Here is a 19,959-nt window from a genome sequence, read left to right on the forward strand (position 1 = left end):
GAACCAAAGTAACTTAACCGTAGCTTTGGTCATTCAACAACAATCAAGAGTAAAGGGAGGCGCCACTGGTGGACAACAATATTCAACTACAGCTATCTTACTGGTATGTGAAACTGCAGACTCCAAATGATAAGGACAATGAGCCATGGAGTAGTAGGGAACTTCTCCGAGCCAGACATTATGCTGTTTGAGTGGGTAGGTAAAGCCACAAGAGTTGATAATAACTGCTAAAGGTAATTAATTGTTCTGCCCCTTTAGACAATTTCTTCTATACAGTTTATTTCATGGTAAACTGATGAATCAAGTTCAGTTTAAGTTGCACTGAATATTAGATATTTTTTTTTCAGTACTTCATGAGCTGTGCTTGCCACGGGTTGTGCTGGAACAAATTAATTCACTTTACATTTGTATGCTATTTAATTTGAATTTTTTGCTTTCTATCATTGTTACTGACATGAACTCTATGAAAAGCTACATTTAATTCCACTGAATTAATAACTCTTTGAGTGAGTTATGTAATAGAATGCCAAATAATGTGTGTATGTGTTGGAAATTAAAAATTATCACCCAGTTTCTTTCAAAACCTAGGCATCACTATGGAATAAGACTCCAGAAACAATTTAGGACAAGTTCTCGATGACAAGACACCCACTTGAAATAAAAATGTATCTGAGAACAGCTGGTATGGGTGTTAATACTTTTATTGATAAGCAGATAACATTTTGACCTTCCTAGGTCATCTTTTTTAACCTAGGAAGGTTGAAATGTTGTTCTCTCCTTGTCAATAAAAGTGTTAATACCCATACCAGCTGTTCTACGATATACAATTTAGGACAAAATATATAACAGCTCCCTTTGCTCATTCAAGACGTATTACTGATCAAGGGATAAAATTAGAAGACTGAAGTTTGATCTTAAATAAATAAATAGGGAAAATAAATAAATTATTATTTTTAGCTTTAAGATATAATAACCTCAGTATATTTTCTGTTGTTCTGTTAGAATGATATACTGCATAAGAAAATGATTCAAACTAAAAATTTCCTCTAAACATTGTAAACAATAGATACATCACTCCATAAGATCATTTATCACTTGATAAAGAGTATAATGGTTTATTTACAAATTGTTTTCAAAATCACCACAAAGATTTTGTACAAATGTGCAACTTGTAAGGAGTAGATAAGGAAAAAGCAATGGATCTATTTAGTTCCATCACTATATTCAATGTAGAACTCACAAAATCTAACAGTGAAAATATGACAATTTACATTAAAGTTTTAAAACTGTTTAGGTGCATCAAAACTAGGTTTCATTATTCTGGGTTAGAAGTTACACGTGCACATTATTACTAACCACGTTTGTGGTTTAGAAAAAAAAAAGTTTAAGACAGTTATAGATAAAAAATGAAAAACCATGTTACTTACATAACTCAGCCACCATAAAGACAATAATTATTGAAAACATCAGAAATCTCAACATATGTTAGTCTTTTAATATTCCCACACTACAAACTATTACACATTACTAATCTATACACTTTGTGAGAGCTTTAGTTTACCAAGTAAATAGCAACTACACATCAATACAAACTGTTCAATTATTTTAAAATTAATTTTTTTTTGTCTGATATGGAATTGTACTGTATACACCTATTCTTTATAAAATTATTTTCAAGTGTTAGATACTGCTCTAACTAGATTGAAAAAAAAACTTTCTACATTTATTGTTCTTATAAAAAAATGAAATTATTCAAAACATTTCACCAATTTTTGATAGTGTGACTTTAACCTGAATACACGTTTGAAGAATTATGTTTATTTTAATTTTTCACACAGCTGCTCAATAGGCTAGCTGTACTGTATCTGTCACAGAGATCAAACCCTGTACAATATCATTTTAATCCTCTCATGTTTACCCATATATTGTCAGGGAACAACAGTGAAATGTAAAAAAAACAACAGAAGTTACTAGATCCTTCACTAAAAAGTTTTATCTTCTACAAAATAACTCCTTACATAAAATACATGCTTTTGATACATACACGTGCTAGACCTTTTAGTCAACATATCAGAATCATTATGAAGGTTGAGGGACAAAGCTCCCAGCACTGATGAAGGGGCAGTTGAATTGTACAGTATATCAGGCCTATCACTTGGAAGGCAGTAGTATGCAAAAAAACCAAAAAAAAAACGTGGCTATTAATTAAAAGCCAAGTAAGTCATGGGTATATGTGATGCTGTGCATATGTTTCTAGCCAAACATTATAAGACAGAAAGTTACAGAGTTGATCCCTAATAGAGACTTAAATTTAAAAACCATAATTTAACTAGCTTTTAAATACAATCAGTCAAATTTATTTAGTTCATAGAACAATTAAAATAAAACTATCAAATCAGAAATACTTTCCTTCATTTGAATGTTGAACATTTGTGTTAGGTGTATACTATATATAGTGTACCAAAAAAAAAACCAATGTATTACAATTAACATCTGTACTTGGAAACTCACCAACATGAAAGCAGGACTCTAGTTTCCTGAAAACAATTTATTCTGTGATGGAAAATTGAAGGAAAATTTAAGAGTCCAAAATTAATGTTGTAGCTGGAAAGTGAATTTGATACCCTCTCCCCCTCCATCTACATTTTTTATTTATAGATGGACCCCAGACCCTTTACAAATTCAAAACCATGCTGCTATATACAAAAGATCTTGCCTTCATTTACTTTTCATTTTGAACAACATACAAAATGGTTAATTTAAGATGACATTAAAAACAAAGTGAATAATCACAGGGTGGACATGAAATTAAGTAATATCTCATTTAGTTTAGCATAAGATGATATACATTTGTAAAAATATCTAAAAAAAATTGGATTTACCAATCTGATATGCATACTCTAGCAATGTATTCCATATTTTTTAAAAAATTATTCCAAACGAAGGAACTTTTCTTTTCTTCCCTGAAAAACAATTTCAAATGAAACTGTATTAATACACAGTTAAGCTTGACATTGTTTGGAAATGAGACAGCTAGTGAATGTTAAAATGTCAACTCTTTTTTTGATTGAATAGTGAGATTTGACCACTAATCTTAAAGCACAACTGAGACTACAAAGCATATATTTCATTTATGTGGCAAAGGATCAAAAACAATGAACCCTCAAACATTTACAACCTGGGCACTTAATTACTAATAAAGTGTAATTTATGGAACTTAAAAATAAGTTTTATTTTTTAAAGTGTTGGTTATTATTATGGGCAGATATGAGCCCAGTCACCTATTGTTCACCTACATGTAATTTCTAATACAAAGTAGTGGCTTTAGAATAAAAGTAATTAGACTGAAATGGATGTTTATCCTTTGCATGATACTTTTGGAAATATTAAATGTAACTTTGGTATTTGAAGTGAATTTATATCAAAAAGGTAAAATATAAAGGAATTAAATGCTGCCAATTGAGGGATATGCTAATAATTTGCCTCAAAATTTTTTTAGAACTGATAACAATTACAATGATATTACACCATGACTGAACTGCTTTCTAGAACTTTTTCTGAATTGTTTCTTTTTTCAAAGTAATATCTAATATTTGGTGCCAACATCCTTGCACTTCAAAAAACTATATAATCAAATGGAAACAGCTTATTAAAAATACTTAAATTAAGCAAGCATAATATTCTACTTGTTCAATAAATATTTTCTTATCATTGCTTTGTCTTTCATTTAAGCTTCATTAAAAAACAAATGCGACTAATGTAAAATAGATTTTAAACTCAGAGTTTTTCTTCTCCACTGTATCACTTGTATGCCATTAAAAGATGATAAATGCAAACATTTACAGTCTTTGAAGTTGCACTATCATTTGACTTGCAGTGTACAACTTTAAAGTGACCTTAGTGGACTACTTAATGTTTTAAGTCAAATTGAGCCTAAGAATTTTGTCCAAAAATTGGATCCCCTCCCTAATTGATCACTGATATGCATACACAGTTTTGTAAACCAAGGAATAAATTAAGTGTGGCCTCAGCTTTGTTTGTTTGTTTTCAATTTTGTGCAAGTGTAAGAACAGAAGAAAAGTAGCTTGTCATCAGCACCCACTGCCAACTCTTGGGTCTACTCTTTTACCACTGAATAATAGGATTGACCATCTCATTATATTGCCCTTATGGCTGAAATGGCAAAAGCACCCTACCCACTCAGCCATGCTAGGCCCATCAGTTTTGTAGTAACTCAAAAACACTGATGCTCATAACCATCAAGCTATGGACATCTTGTGGTCATAAAGTAATCTTTTGTTTCAGAATCTCAAACAAGGCTAAATAAGAACTACATATAGTTAGCTATCCCTAATTTTAACTGATATACTGAAAGGTTGTTATACAGCCTGTACAAGAGTCTTCATATTATGATAAATAGAAAGGTAAAAAACAGGGTTTTCACTTTTACTATTTTAAATTAGGACAGTAAGAAAATGCAGCATATAACCACAAATTTGATGTGGTTTTACAAATGATGAATTAATTACCGAGAATACAACTTTCAATAAAGGTTACAGACAAATGGTTTTCTTGTTAATCACATTCTAAAATTCAATATAACAGAAATTTCAACTCAATTAAGAGCTTTTTTTTTTTTTTGAAAACTGAAAGCTTCCTTTCCATAAAACGGGTTTTTTGTTCTCTATTACTTTAAATGCTAATTCCATAATCAGCATTTTTCTCTTTAAAATCATGCATTATTAAATCAAGTCACCTGCAGACAACTTACAATGCTTAATCTACATACACAATTTAAAGACCACTGACTTTTTTTTGTATTCAGTCAACAAGAATCATTCCCGATTTATGCATTTGCCATTTGATCATTCAAAACCCATTTTCCTCAAGAAACCTTTAAGATCTAATTCGTATACCAAACATAACTAGAGTCAGCATCTTAAATTACTTCCACCTGAAATATAAAAATTAACTTTTGTTATCTTACAGTAAACACATTACATTTTATATACACATAACTAGCTTCAGGGTAGTACGTTACAAAATTCTTACTTTTCTATGTATATAAGAAAAACTTCTTGTGATCATAACATGTGAAACCAAAACACTTCATCAACTTACCATATTGAACTAATAAAGACAACTTCAGAATTTAAGTTATCACACTTTAAGGACAGTTTATTTTGTTTTCTTTATTTGCAAGATTATTTTTTTACTTAAGACATAACTTCATGTCTTTTAATACTGAAATGTATTAAAAAAATTATTTGTTAAATGTATTTAACAAAGATTAACCTGAAGATGACCTAGGAATGTTGAAACATTGTTCTCTGCTTATCAATAAAAGTGTTAATACCCACACCAGCCATTCTGAGATACAGTATAATCTGTACAAATTGAATAAATAACCCAGTTAATCAAAATCACCTTCTACTGCCTTGGTTGTTAGCCTCTACACTCAACAATCAAGTGGATAATGCACCAGACTTCTATTAAAAAGAACCAGGACTGAATCTTAACCACTACCAACATCATACCTTCTCAGGACATCCTTGGAGATTATTGGCCAAAATAAAGAATAAAAACTACTTTGTAACTGATAGAGTTATAAGAACAATAAAATAATTAGTAGTTTTTAATTAATGAACAGATTTAATGATCATGTAGGATATTAACCATAACAAAGTTTGATATTTAATCATCACAACCTTAAGTACTGAAATCTTTTTAAACATTTGCAAGCTTTTCCATGCGAGAAAGACTAATTTTTGGTGTCCTACATGATTTTGCATGCTTGGTAATAATAATAATAATAATAATAATAATAATAATAAAAAAACCTATTAATTTCTTTCCTTGATTAATTGCACAGCCTGTGATGGTTTTACTGTCTTGAAATTTTTACATCTTTTATGGTAGTTCCTGTAAGTTGAATTAGAAAATGATATACATTTTTCTCCATCATGTACAGATTTTTCACAAAACATCGTATGTACTTTTATACAAGTGAATTATTTTAATTGAAATCAAGACATTTTGTTATGCTTAAAATGATGCCAACTACTGGCTGTAGATTTCTCTAGACAAATTATGGCATGAAAATCATACTGATCATACTTGAGCCCATGAGAAGCATGCCACTGGTCTAATAAAATAGTTAACAGGTCACATGACATGTCATTTCTGTATAGTATTTATTTGTGCATGCACTTTGACATTATTATTTTCTTTTCAATATCATTTACACACTATTATGACAACACGAGAATGAATGAATGATACAAACATATTTGTGGTAAATTTGATTTAAATTTGTAACAAATCTTTACATTAGAGAAAAAACTTAATATTAATTTCTGAATCTGTGTAGCTGAATTATGGAAAATCTGAAATTAAAACCAAAAAAACTTTTATAAAGTTTAAATTTGCAGTCCTATGTTAGTTAACCATGTTAATTTAATTGAACACATGCTCAACAAATTAAAAGAATTTCTACGTATTTCATTACCAATAATGAGGTTAGCATACTTTATGTGCAATAGACCAATTAAAAGTTTCCATCTCACATAAACAGCTACTTGAATATTTCAATAAGATCAAATAAGCCATTTCTTTATTATGTATGTAAATGTTAAAACTAGGATAAAATTATTTTAAATAATAAAAGACAATGAACAAGAAATGACTTAGATTATGTATACTCTCATCATTGATCTCAAAATTAAATATGATTGGCCAAAAAAAAAAAAAAAACACTTCACAACCTTATTATTTTAAGAACCTAAAAATTCAAATAAAAATGTTTTAAACTGTCAGTCATAAATCCTCTACTGTCTGTCATGAAGAATGCTCAGCACTTCCTGACAGCCTGTTTCTGCAACTCTTCTATGGTGTTCTACTTCCTCCAAGATCTGAAACAAACAGTAAAACACAAGTTTTCTGTCAAAAAACAAACTATCAAAACACTTAAAAACCTCTCGTTCCTGTTCAAGCTTCATTCAAATGATAAATCATACATTTTAAATTCTTTAATAAACAAAACATTTTTTGTTTCTCCTTTTTCAGTGGAGGATACACACACACACGCCAATGGTATTAGTGCACAGAAGTCTATTAATACGATCTTCAATTAAAAGGATTTTTTTTCAGCATACAGGTGACAATTTTTTAATGCTTTTGAAGTGTTAAATGTTAGTATTACCTTCACACCCACAGAGATATCAATAAAACATACTGTATTACATGTCTGTAGAAATGTGTTGAGACTAATAGTATTTTTTAATTTTTTGTAATCTTTGTGATGAGATAGTGCCTTTTCAAATCACAGTAGTAAATGTAATATCTTAAATATGTTAAACCAAGAGTAGCCACAAGTAATTTTGTTTTTATGTTTTATATTGATTTAACGAGTTAAGTTTCTTGAAACCTTAATATGATATTAGTTGATTTCTTAATTTAAAAGTAAATATTAAAAAGAAACCATGAACATCTATTTTTGTGTGTCACATGGTATGTTGAATGTTCCATTACTTTAAATTAGTTTAATGCCCAAATACAAAGTCGATAGTTTATTATGAGTTAGAAATTCAAATTACCAATACAGATAAAATACAATTTCAAATAACAACCTCTTATCTTTATTACCTGTGGAGATACTACTCACATACCAAATCAAACACATTGGCCTTGCTCACCTATTTCCATTTTTGGAAATGCTCCCTTGTAAACATTTACTTTTGTCTATGACATGTTAATAACCAATCAAAAGCTCAGAATATCCCCCTAGTGGCTTTCTCAGCCATTTTCAAATATTATGACATCATATCATTGTTTCTATACAAATCTTCAAACTGGTCAGTTGAATCTTTAGCTTGCTTACAATTTCATATTTTTTAAGACTCAAATATAGCTTAGTTACTAAGACTGATAAATGAAAGTAAAATTCTATGTTAACAATATAACAATTTAAAATTTGGTTATTTCAACATGTGTGTGTACACATAAATCTAAAAACAAAGAAAATTTTGTTTCACATCCTCCATATGTAAAAGTTTACAAGTTCCAGACACCTATAACATGCAGCGAATGAGTACAAACGTCGTCACTAGAAGATAATTGTTTGCTTTAATTCATTTACTGTTCTATGTTATTCTTAAGAAAAATAAGTTTAAGAACTTGCATATAAACAGTAATAATGTATTTACATATATATATAATGTATTATAACTGAAATGTGACTGCATTTTACAAAATACTAGTACACTAAAACATAGCCAAGACAGGTTACTTTGTAAATGTGTTATATATCACTGAACAAGGTAGCCCTGGGTGCACATGCACCATGTCATTGTAACTTCTGTGATATTAGCCAACAATGGCTGAAAGGTGAATATAATAGAGTTAATAAAAAAATATGAATGAATAATGTCATGAGATTTAAGCTAATTGGACTAAATGTTTGAGTTATAATTTGTAGTCATCCTAGAAAAAAAGCATAATTTATATTTATTTCCTAATTTTTTATGATGGTTACAAGATCAGTCAAATTGAACCAACTCATCAGGCAGTGAAAATAACAAAATAGTTTTTCCTGAAGAAAACATTTCATAATTACCTGGAGGTTATGAGGAGATAATAAACATTTTGCATGTGAAATTTGAAAATGTTCTGATACATAAAAGTATCTTTAGTTTTAAAACCAAAATTACTTAGCACATTGGGCAGTTAACATCCTGAAAGAAAATATTTACAAGAACAATATTCAATTGACAAATTTTAATATTTAATTCAAGAACCTGATATTTTGTATTTGAAAGCCTTGTAATGTTTACTAATATATGGCAAATTTTTGTAAACATATGCATATATCATCAAAAACCACATCTAGTTACTTTAGTGGTTAAGAGCTGGGTGGATTTCACCCAACCCATAATGCAGGGGTTAAATTTACTGCATCTACCACATCTGAATCCAATCTATTCTAAAGGTCAACCATTCTGTTCAAAAAATAAATCTTTTTCACAACACACAATATTATGCATATTAAGTCAAAATTTTACTTTCCTCCTAAATTTAGATGAGAAATTAAGAACCATGCATGCTTCAACTGTAAGAATATTAAAAATTGACAAAACTGTTATAAAAAAAATTGTATTAGAACTACTTCAAAATTATCAGAAAACAAACACAAACTTGCCTTTTGTTTATAAATCTCATCCTTCACACCTTCCATATTGATTGTGACATTCCAGCAGGCTCCCAAAAGTCCTGTCTCTAGGCATTTCACACCAACCTGACAGTGATGGTACATAAACCAGTTATTCAACTGTATCATTTCCTGAATATGGCATTAAAAGTAATTTTTGCATTAAACTAAATATTCTATGAAAAAGAAAATTAATTAAGAAAAAACAAACAAAAATGGGATAATTTAATTAGGTTTTTTTTGTAGTTAAGCACAAAAGGCTATCTGTGCTTTACCCCCATGGGTATTGAAACCCAGTTTCTAGCATTGCAAGTTTGCAAACATGTTACTCTGCCACTTAGGGTTTATAATTTAAATGAAATTTTAATCTTGTCAAACACAAAGATCAATAATACTGTAAAAGTACATTATAAATTAATATTACAGTGAATATATTGGTCAGGGTTCATTTTCCACCACTAATTTACAATATACAGAAAGCATTTTTATTCTGTAAAGAGTTATTCATAAGAGAGTTACAGGTTATTTGTTTTAATGATACACCTGAAATTACATTTCATTTAGCAAATTTAGTTAATATAAATTTACTATAAAATTTAGCTTTTAGCTTTTGTTTTAGAAATGTAATGGATGTTGTATTCCCCTTCCTTACTCTAAATAAAATGCAGAGTTATGTCAGTCAATCACCAACAGTCATACTACTGTTATTTTACACCTATACACCACAGTCTTGTGATACAAAGAGTTAAGAATAGATAAATATTTCCTTGATTTATATCTCATAAATAAATCTTAATTTCAAATACTGTGCTATATTAAGCTACTACAACATTCAACTAGAATTTCCACATTACAGAATAACCTCTCGGTGTGAGTTCCTGTAAGTGGTAAGGGGGCCTCCCAGGTAAGGTTCTGCTCTTTAAGTTTACCTCCTCTGGGATCTAAACATTCACCCATGTGTTTGCCATGCATGGTGACCCATGAAGGGGAAGAGAGAATTCCAGTGATTGAGGGGTCCAACCCTAAACACACCACTTTGGCCTTGAATTCCTGTAGATGGGCAGCCTTGGGGTGGTCCCCTTGGGTCAATTGGCTGGTCCACTTGGGCTATGGTCAACCAAGTACCAGTGTTGGATGTTCTGAACAGATGTTGTGAACATTGTATCTGATGCTGGTGTTTGGGTAAAGTGCTCACAAAACCCTGACATTGCTGCAGTGTCCTTGTTTGACATTGTAGTGTGTCCCCTCGTAAGGCTCCATGGTGGGTGGGATCAGTGGGAACTGAAATTTTTTTATTATTATTATTATTATTATGGATCCTCCAAATAAATGTGAAAAAACAGTATACAGGTAAACTACCACATCTTGAAGACTCTGAGCAACAATCTTGAACATCTGTAACACCTGTATCTCATTTTCTACTACATTCTCTTTCAGACAGACCTTTAGGGCAGATGTCTCCCTTTTTCATTCAGAAGAGACTGGAGGGACTTGTTGACTCTCCAAAGTCAGTAAAGAAGCTTTGCTCTGGTGACATATTGGTGGAAACAACCACATCTCAACACAGTGAACTCCTCTTGCATTCAAAGGCAATTGGGAATATACCTATTGAGGTTGCACCTCATACTACTTTGAATTTACCATGAGAAGTTATTGTTGAGAGGGATTTGAAGAACATCCTTGAGTTACAGATTCTCGCTGGTTTTTCCACCCAAGGAATTTCTGTAGTGAGGCATATCTCCACTCGCAAAGATGGAATTACAATGCCAACCAGTGTCCTCATTCTGACATTTACATAACCACGTCCACCTGCTACCATCAAGGCAGATTATCTTAATTGCAGCATACAGCTATACATTCTCAACCCTCTCACATGTTTATACTGTCAGCAGTTCAGTCACTCAAAAATGTCATGTCATGGTTCCTTGACTGTACTTGTTGCGGTGGCAATGACAACGATGCATACAAGTGTGAAACAGACCCTTGTTGCGTCAATTGCAATTGCTCTCCCCGTCCTACTTTCATTCTTACCATAAATGGTTGGAAGGAAACGAAGTGCAGCGTTTGAAAACGATTCAAAACATTACTTACCCTGAGACTTGAAAGTTGCTGTCCACCACTTCATCTCTGACGTATGCTACTGCACTTCTTTCCACTACTACAGTGGGAGTGCAGACGGATCTCTCTGTGCCTCCAAAAGAATCGTTCTCAAGCCAAATGTAAAGTATTTTGACCTCCATGGTTAAGAAAAGTTGATGAATTAACTTCAACATCCATCTCTGTGCCTAACATGCATTCTAGCAAACCCCAAGATCCACAACAATCATTCCTTCATGCCCTCAGTCACTGGAATCCTCTTCCAACAGCAAAGATCTGCCCAATCGACCTAGGGCAGGATTCACGGAGGTCAATAGACCTCTCTCGAATGAAGAAAAAAAGACATGGTCAAAAACAGAAGGGCTCTCCACCCAATTTGCCTACACATAAATAAATATTACCCCCTTAATACAGTGGGACTGTTAAGGTTTCATTCTAATCTGGATGACATCAAAGCACTAATTGGCTCCTACCATCCTGTATGTCTTTCCTTGCACATAAAGTTTCTGAAACCTGCCAATACAATCACCTATCGGCAGTTTTCTTTGTACAGAAATGACAGGCTGCTTGATGGACATGTGCATGAAGGGGTGGCACTGTTGGTTAACCAGCATGTGCCCACCCTGTCTTTACCACTCGACACACACTGGAAGGCCACAGCCATCCATGTTTCCTTGGGTTGTTCCATCACTGTTTGTTCTTTCTACCTGTTGCTTGGATAGACCTATGATCAATCAGACCTTGATGCTCTCACTGAACAGTTGCTGTCTCCCTTTCTAATTCTGAGGGGACTTTAATAGACATCATCTCTTCTGGGGAAATGCTGATATTGATGGGAGGGGTTGCTCCATACAGTGTATGTTCTCTGATCACAACCTTTCTCTTTTCAGTAGTGGTTCTTATATTCATTTTCATGCACCAAGTTTATACTTTACTGCTACTGATCTCTCAATTTACTCCTCTTCACTATTTCCCTACTTTTCATGGAGGGTTGACAATAATCTATGAGGCAATAATCATTGTTTTATAATTTTGAGAGAGACTGGCCGTGGTCGATGCCACCCGACTCACATGTTCTGGTGGAAGCTGGATCAAGCAAACTGGCCCTTTTTCACTGCTCACAGAACTTGATCCTGCCATTGTCTGTAAGCCATCAATAGATGACTGTGTGGCAACAGTAACCGACTGTATTATACAAGCAGCTGCTCAATGTATTACTAAAACCTCGAAACATTTCTCATGATATTCTCATCCATGGTGAAATCCTGCCTGCCACATGGCACAGGAAGCTCAAAAACAGGCTTGAGATACTTTTCGTAGGTATCCCACTGTCTCTCCTCATTGCTTTCCAGCAGGCCCGTGCACATGCTCAATGGGTAAGACGTCAAAGCCAGAAGGAATCTTGGATTAAGTTCACAATCAGCATATCTTCTTCCACCAGTTCCAAAGTCATATGGGACCAAGATTCGAAAGGTTAGTAGGCAAAATAATTCTTTCCCCCTGTTGATCTTGCTCTCTGATGGCCAGGAAGTAGCTGATACCCAGAGCATTGCCGATACTCTAGGTGAAAGCCTTTGCCAGGTATCTAGCACTTCTGCTTCTTCCTCCACCTTCTTTGACATCAAGATTTAGGCAGAGCAATCACCTCTTTCCTTTCAAGCTGATTGTCTCTATGACTATAATAGTCCCTTTACACTGGTGGAAATCAAACTGGCCCTTCATCAGTCTGACAGTACATCAGTTGGACCTGATGAGGTACATTATGAAATGCTGTGCCATCTATCTCCTGCATCTCTTGCTATTCTTCTGGTTGTTTTTAACCAAATCTGGCAGGATAATGTTTTTCCTGATGCCTTGTGTTAGGCTACTGTCCTATCTTTCTCTAAGCCTGAGAAGATTCCTACAAACTTCCATCCATTTGCTTTGATGAGCTATCTCTGCAAGACCTTAGAGAGGATAGTTAGTGCTCTTCTTGTTTGGTTCTTCAAATCAAACAACCTCCTCTCACCCACCCAGTGAGAGTTCTGACAACAGAGCTCCACCATGGACCACCTTATTCAACTTGAAACGTTAATCGGAGAAGCTTTTCTAAAACAACAACATCTTGTATTAATATTTTTTGACATTGAGAAGACATGGAGGTATGGTATTTTGCGTGACCTCCATATATATGGGTTACGTGGCCATTTGCCCATTTTAGTTAAAATGTTTTAATGGACAGATAATTCCTAGTTTGTATGGGTTCGACACTTTCCTGTTCTTTTGTCCCTCAGGGCTGTGTTTTGAGTGTCACACTTTTCAGTATAAAGATTAATGCCATCACTGAACATCGATGACTTTCATATCTCATGTCAGTTGTCAAACATGAGGTATATTGAGCAGCAGCTACAGAATGCCCTCAATCATTTACTGAAGTGGACCACAGCAAACAGGTTTAACTTCTTTCTAAAACTGTTTGCATGTTCTGTACTAAAGATATAGAGTGTTCTTATTCGATTGAAACTCGACTACAGATCACTGGTCTATGGCTCTGCCAGGACCTCGGCTTTAAAGATGCTGAATCCCATTCATTGTCAATGACTTCAGCTCTGCACCAGGGCTTTCCACACTTCTCCAGTTCAGAGCTTTTACACAGAGTCTCATGAACTTTCTTTGCACTTCTGCCATTTACAACTGTATTTACTGTATGCTTCTAAACTTCATTCCTTACCAAAGCATCCCACCTGGGGTTGTGTTTTCCTTCCTCAGTGAGCCATACTTTTTCAGAACAGATGATCTGATATTGCTCCCTTTGGCTTTTGTATCCAGGTGCAGTTGGATGAATTGGGTCTGTCCTTGGATAACACTGCTGCATCCATTGGTCAGCCCATCCCACCATGGCTTATTACAATCCCCAAATGTTACCCGTCTTTAAGTCATCTGAGAAAAGCAGACACTCCTGATTGGAAATACTGTCTGTTATTTGCTCAACATCTTTCAAACCATCCTATCGTTCCTATTTATACAGATGGTTTGAAATCAGGTGATTGTGTGGGCTCTGCCATGGTTTCTTGTGGTTCTGTGGTTGCGTTCAGAATTCCCTCTACAGCTTGTGTTCACTGCTGAACTGTATGCTATTTCTCTTGCCCTGGATCACAATTTTATCACTGGATAAAAGTTTTTCTTTTGCTGCTGTACACTAGATGTAAAAATTGGTTTTAATGTGTTTTTTTTAATTCAAAAATTTAACTTTGTTTTATTTTATCTTAGTTTCCTTTTATAAATTTTACTACTTTTACTTTAAGTTTAACTTTTTACTGGATGTTTGGTGCAGATAGCCTAGTTGCTTTGCTCCATCAAACACCAAACCAACCAACCAACCAATCACAGAATAAAGGAACTGAAAATCCTGGGTTGTACGTAGAAGTGATATTCTCAGGAAGATCAATCTGAGAATGTTTAAATGGTATGCTGCATAACTGATGACTAAAGATAACATTTCAGTCAACCTAGATTTAGAACAGGGATATGATATGCAGAGCAGTACATATGTGCATACACTATTCAGGGCCCATGGCATTAGGTTGTCTAGAAACCCTTGTAAAATGGAATCTTTCAAGTATTCAAACTGTGGAAATAATGTGGTTTGTTATCCATACCTTTCATCACAATCTTGTCCTTGAAATGTGCTAAATTCAGGTTTATGGTAAATTACAGAATCAGATCACCTTAGAAAACATTACAACGGATCTATCAATTAATAGTGACTGGCAAGTGAAAGTGAAAAACACCCTAGAGATTAAGGAGGTAATGAAGATGTCCTAAATAAGCCAGACCACAAGGAACAATGTTTCCACAACAGGCTACTGAAATCACAGGTAGAGATACAAAGAACAGGAGATAAGAGACCTCCTTCTTTCTTTTATTGAAGAACATTATTCTGGCCAGCAAGAAGTAAATGTTGACTGATTCCTTTCTCAAAATACATTTGGACAAATGAAGGAGTGGTATTGTCTTTCATATGTCCTCTCGTGAAAGATGTTTCAGAGGAACATAGGTGCCACAGTCATGGAGGACACAAGTGAATATGTAAATACTTTTAAGACATTCCTCACTGTTAAGATATGCACAAGATAAGAAGCTTACAATATATTTTACTGGAAAAGAAACACAAACTCCTATACCAAAGAAGTTGCAAAACATACACACGTTAACTTCCAAATAGCTCTGTATTTCTTGCAATGGACAAAGGCAGTCAGAATCTGAACAATCATTCTTTAACTACAAAACATGTTTTGTAATGTAATAACAAGTTTCAGATCTATGTTTTTTAAAAATTAATTTTGTAATATAAAATAAACAATAATAATAAGAAAATTTAAACATTCCTTTAAACTTGGGGAATCTCATTGAAAGGTAAGCAAAAAGAAATGCACAATAAGCTACTGGGAAAGAGCTTATCCACAGATTATTGTAACATGTTCTGTTTTTAGAAAAAATTGATCTCAAAGCTAGCTTTTTGGAAAAAAACAAACAAAAAATAATTTTGCCCATTGTTTACAAATTTTCTTCATATTTAGAATTATGTTTCATTATCAACTGGGTGAAAAAAAAAATGCCTGTGCTCCTGGATGGTCATTGGCTAACTGGCAAATCCCATTGGAGTTTGCCAGTTAGCTACTATCAATTTTGAGGCCTACTACCATGTATGTATACTAAATTATTCTATATTACACATCTTTAACCTAGCAACTCTGAATCAATTTCAAAGTTGCATCCGTCAATCTTCTCCAAAAGATCAAAGCAACATCATATGATACAAGACTGTTACTATCGCCAAATGGTATTTAACAAACATACAATATAGCCTAACCTGTAAATCTGATTTCGTGCCTATATTTGACAAAGAGGCGAGTTCTTTTGCTGCTTCCCAGACTTTGTTGACATGTCTTGCAAGGCTCATTGGTACTTCAATAGCTTTCTTCAAACCAGCCTCCATAGCTGTCTCTCTTCTAGAACAAATATTTAATGTTCTATCATAATACAGAGAGATGAATACAAGGTTACTGAAGTAATATTGACAGATAAAGTTACAGATGCTGCTCAAAAAAACTGACAGAAAACTATAAAAATCTGCTGAATTGGTATTAAAAAACAAAACAAAATCATTCTGTATGTAAAAAATTCCTATAATAATTATATGATACAAGTAGCAAACAACTCCTACATGCTTAGTTTCCTGTAGTTTATATTTTGCCTTTACAATTTTGTTTTTAAAGTTCTAATTTTTAACATCCAATGTGAAGTTATGTGTTAGATTCAATCTAAAGTGCAATGCATTTATAGCCTGACCAATCAGGGAGCTTGTGTGCTATATCACATGATAGTTACATTGTATCCTACCTGATCTTGTGTATAGACGACTACCTGGTAACTCTCACATGAAATAGACATATTTGACCATTCCAACTGGTCAACTAGAAAGTACATATTGTGAATACAGTTCTGGTACTTTCAACAGTTTCACTGCAACCTTTGAGAAAAGAAATTTGTATTTGTCTTGCAGGGCAAGTCCTGTCGTCGTTTCACTGGTGTTTGCTGCAGTTTAAGAATTTCTACCATTTGTACTTGTCCTTCTCTTGTTCAACACAAAAGTGTTCTATTTTGACTTCAGCATTGTATTTGTACCTTTATGAGCAACACAATGCTACAACCATTATTCTGCATATTAGATCAGGGATGGAGGTGTGTGCGTGTGTGGAGATGAAGTGACTATCACTAAAGTTTATCCTTGAATTATAACACATACAAGCTTAACGTTTTTAAAATACCAGATTCAATCCATTTTTCGTAACATGCAGCATTTAAGTAGTACCTAAGTAATAACAAATGTATATAAAATTTCACAAGTTTAATCTTTTAATAGACTATATGAATTAGAAAAAAATGTATTTAATAATTTGTAATATACAAGAACATGTGAAATATTAACCAATAATAAGAAAATCTATGAGTGTAATCATTTATTGGCTTCCACAATGGAGAATTACATTAGTGGAAGTCTTAACACAATATCTATAAGCAGAAAGAAAACATTTTTTGCTAAAAGTTTCAATAGGGTCAATGATTTCAGCCAACTTCATACCATGATCTTCATCTAGAAGGCAGTTATTTGTAAGATTCAAGGTTTATAATACAAAATATCCCTGCATGAAAATTAACCTGGTATAAATTGAGCTTACAATGCCATGGGTGACAGTGTTAGACTTGGTTTTATTTTTTTCATTTCTTGAGATTCATTTTCAGAAAATGGAATCACCTTTTCTACAAAACAAAAAAGTTTTAATATTCATATTTATTAACTACTAATTGTAGCAATATTTGAGCATATTCTACAATGCATGACTTTGTTCATGATGTGACCTTCGATCTTTCCACCATGAGGTATTCTCATCAAGCTATACTCATTTAACAATAGATTACGTTATATTTCAGTCAAACTACCATATGGTGAAGTTTGCAAGTTCTTGTGAAATATTCCTGTCCATACCACCATTGGAAACAGTATGGATATAGTATGAAATATTCCTGCTTTTAACACCATAGGACAACTTTGATATTGCACAAAGTATTCCTGCCCATAACATCATAGGAAACAGTACGAATATTGTTGGTGAGATGAAGCAAATGTGGACAAAAGATAATGTTTTACTGAAAACTATTCAATCACAAGTAAGTTTAGAAGAATAAAATGTAATTTTTGATGCAAAACTTAAACAACTTTCTTTGTCTTTATTTAACATGGCAACCATCATTAATTGATGGTGCTATCAACAACATTCTCGCTGTTTAAGGGTTAATGCAAATATTGTAAAATTTGTAATTATTAGAGTGATACAAATTTTGCTGACAAAAAATATTTTTAGAACCTAACAAAAATACAATGTACATAGATTTTAAGGCAGATCATAGACAGAGAGAAAATAATTGTAAAATAATTTAAAATTAAAATGCAAATGACTATCCCATTATTTTATACATTTTTCACAAATGTAGGATAATAGATGAAAACAATATCTTACTTCTTAATGCACTACCATTTGTAGGATATGTGGTATGAGAACCTAAATATATTTACTACTAAAATTTTGTAGAGACTGGAAAACAGTAATTTCTTTTTTTAATCAGATGTTTAGTATGATATTAAGTAGAAATATATTGATATAATGATAACAACAATACATACAGACTTTAAACAAATATATAAATGATCTTATTTAATATAAATTCAAGTTTTTAACAAAATACAATTAAAATATAACTATTGTAAGAAATTTTTGTAGCCATATTTAAAGGTTTCATTTTATACTTAAAAATTATTAATTATATAGCATGTATATCTTGCTGACATACTATTTTTGTTATTGAAATATTAATTCAATATAAGGATAAAACAAACAGCTATTAAAGAATATAGATAGATTCATTTCTTTATTATATAACAACTTAAAACTTTAAGAAGGAAAAAAAAAAGCTTGGGTTTCTCTGACTCCACTATAGATTTAATATGTTAGACTGTACATTACTTGACACAAAATATATATCAGGTTTTCACAATTGGTATATAGTGCCTGGTGAAGCTTGATTTGTCAAAGTCACTTAACAGAATTTACAGCTTGCTTAAGAGCTATGTTTTTTAATTACTTTAAAATTTCTGCACATAGTGATTGCTAATTTTGAAATGACAGATCATGGAAAAGCCATTCATCAATAACCACCACCTCCATCCCTTGGGCTTCTCATGTCTGACTGTTTGTTTGTAATTAAGCACAAAGCTACATAATAGGCTGTTATGTGCTGTGACCACCATAGATATTCTAAACCAGTTTTTAGCATTGTAATTCTACTGACACATCATTGAGCCATTGTGGGACAAAGGATTTTGTGTGACTGAATGATGGGATTTGGTTAACATACTGTCTCAAAGAATTAGCATGAATGGGATGGAAACCATGAACCCTCAAGACTCTCACTCTGGACTTTTTAAGCAACAAGTTCTCTATTTTCTTTAGGAACATACTCATTTTTGAAATCAAACAATTGAAGAAACACTTCCCAAATTAAGCACCCAATCTAGACTGTACAAGATGAGCTGGTATTTCTGTATGCAGTTCTCTTAAAATGATGCAACTTTCAATGGAAGGTTCTCACAGAGAAAGAAAAAAAATTACAAGAGATTGAAAAACATAATGTGGTCATAAAATTAGTTTCTCTTTTAAAGGTATTATCAATCTTCTAATCAACATTATTTTCATATAATCCATTTTAATAAGGTAGCATTTCACAGGACAACAGTTAAAACGAGATTGTCAAAAGATTTCTATTTGACATTACTATGAAGGGAAAAAATGGGATTTTTCAATTAAAATGGAGGTGTTGGATTGGAAGAAGAACTGTATGAGGATTATCCAATAATTTTTCACAGAATATTCACATTTTCATAAATGTTTTGTACATAATAGATTTGGGCACCTAACTAACTTTTTTGACATTTTGATCTGATCTTTCCTCGTTGTGGCCATAAAGAATTTCTTATTTTTATAAACTGTTAAATGAAAGTACTAGATTTGATATAAAAAATCTGTGAAAGCATTTTTCCACACCGATATTACAGTTAC

At 32.7% G+C, this 19,959-nt stretch overlaps 1 protein-coding gene across 3 annotated transcripts in view; it reads right to left on the reverse strand.

Moving 5' to 3' along the window:
- Positions 1 to 1,087: 1,087 nt before the first annotated feature.
- The window catches only part of LOC143252547 (formimidoyltransferase-cyclodeaminase-like), an 81,814-nt gene continuing 62,942 nt past the window's right edge, over positions 1,088 to 19,959 (reverse strand). For all 3 annotated transcript variants that reach the window (XM_076504867.1, XM_076504865.1, XM_076504864.1), the window contains 3 exons: positions 16,155 to 16,293; positions 9,197 to 9,292; positions 1,088 to 6,911 (listed from right to left, as the gene is read on the reverse strand). In XM_076504867.1, coding sequence (XP_076360982.1) covers positions 6,828 to 6,911; positions 9,197 to 9,292; positions 16,155 to 16,293 — 319 coding nt within the window. In that variant the 3' untranslated portion in view covers positions 1,088 to 6,827. The remainder of the gene's footprint in view (positions 6,912 to 9,196; positions 9,293 to 16,154; positions 16,294 to 19,959) is intronic.

This window comes from Tachypleus tridentatus, chromosome 6 (assembly GCF_004210375.1).
Source record: "Tachypleus tridentatus isolate NWPU-2018 chromosome 6, ASM421037v1, whole genome shotgun sequence".
In the NCBI taxonomy this organism is placed as follows: Eukaryota; Metazoa; Arthropoda; class Merostomata; order Xiphosura; family Limulidae; genus Tachypleus; species Tachypleus tridentatus.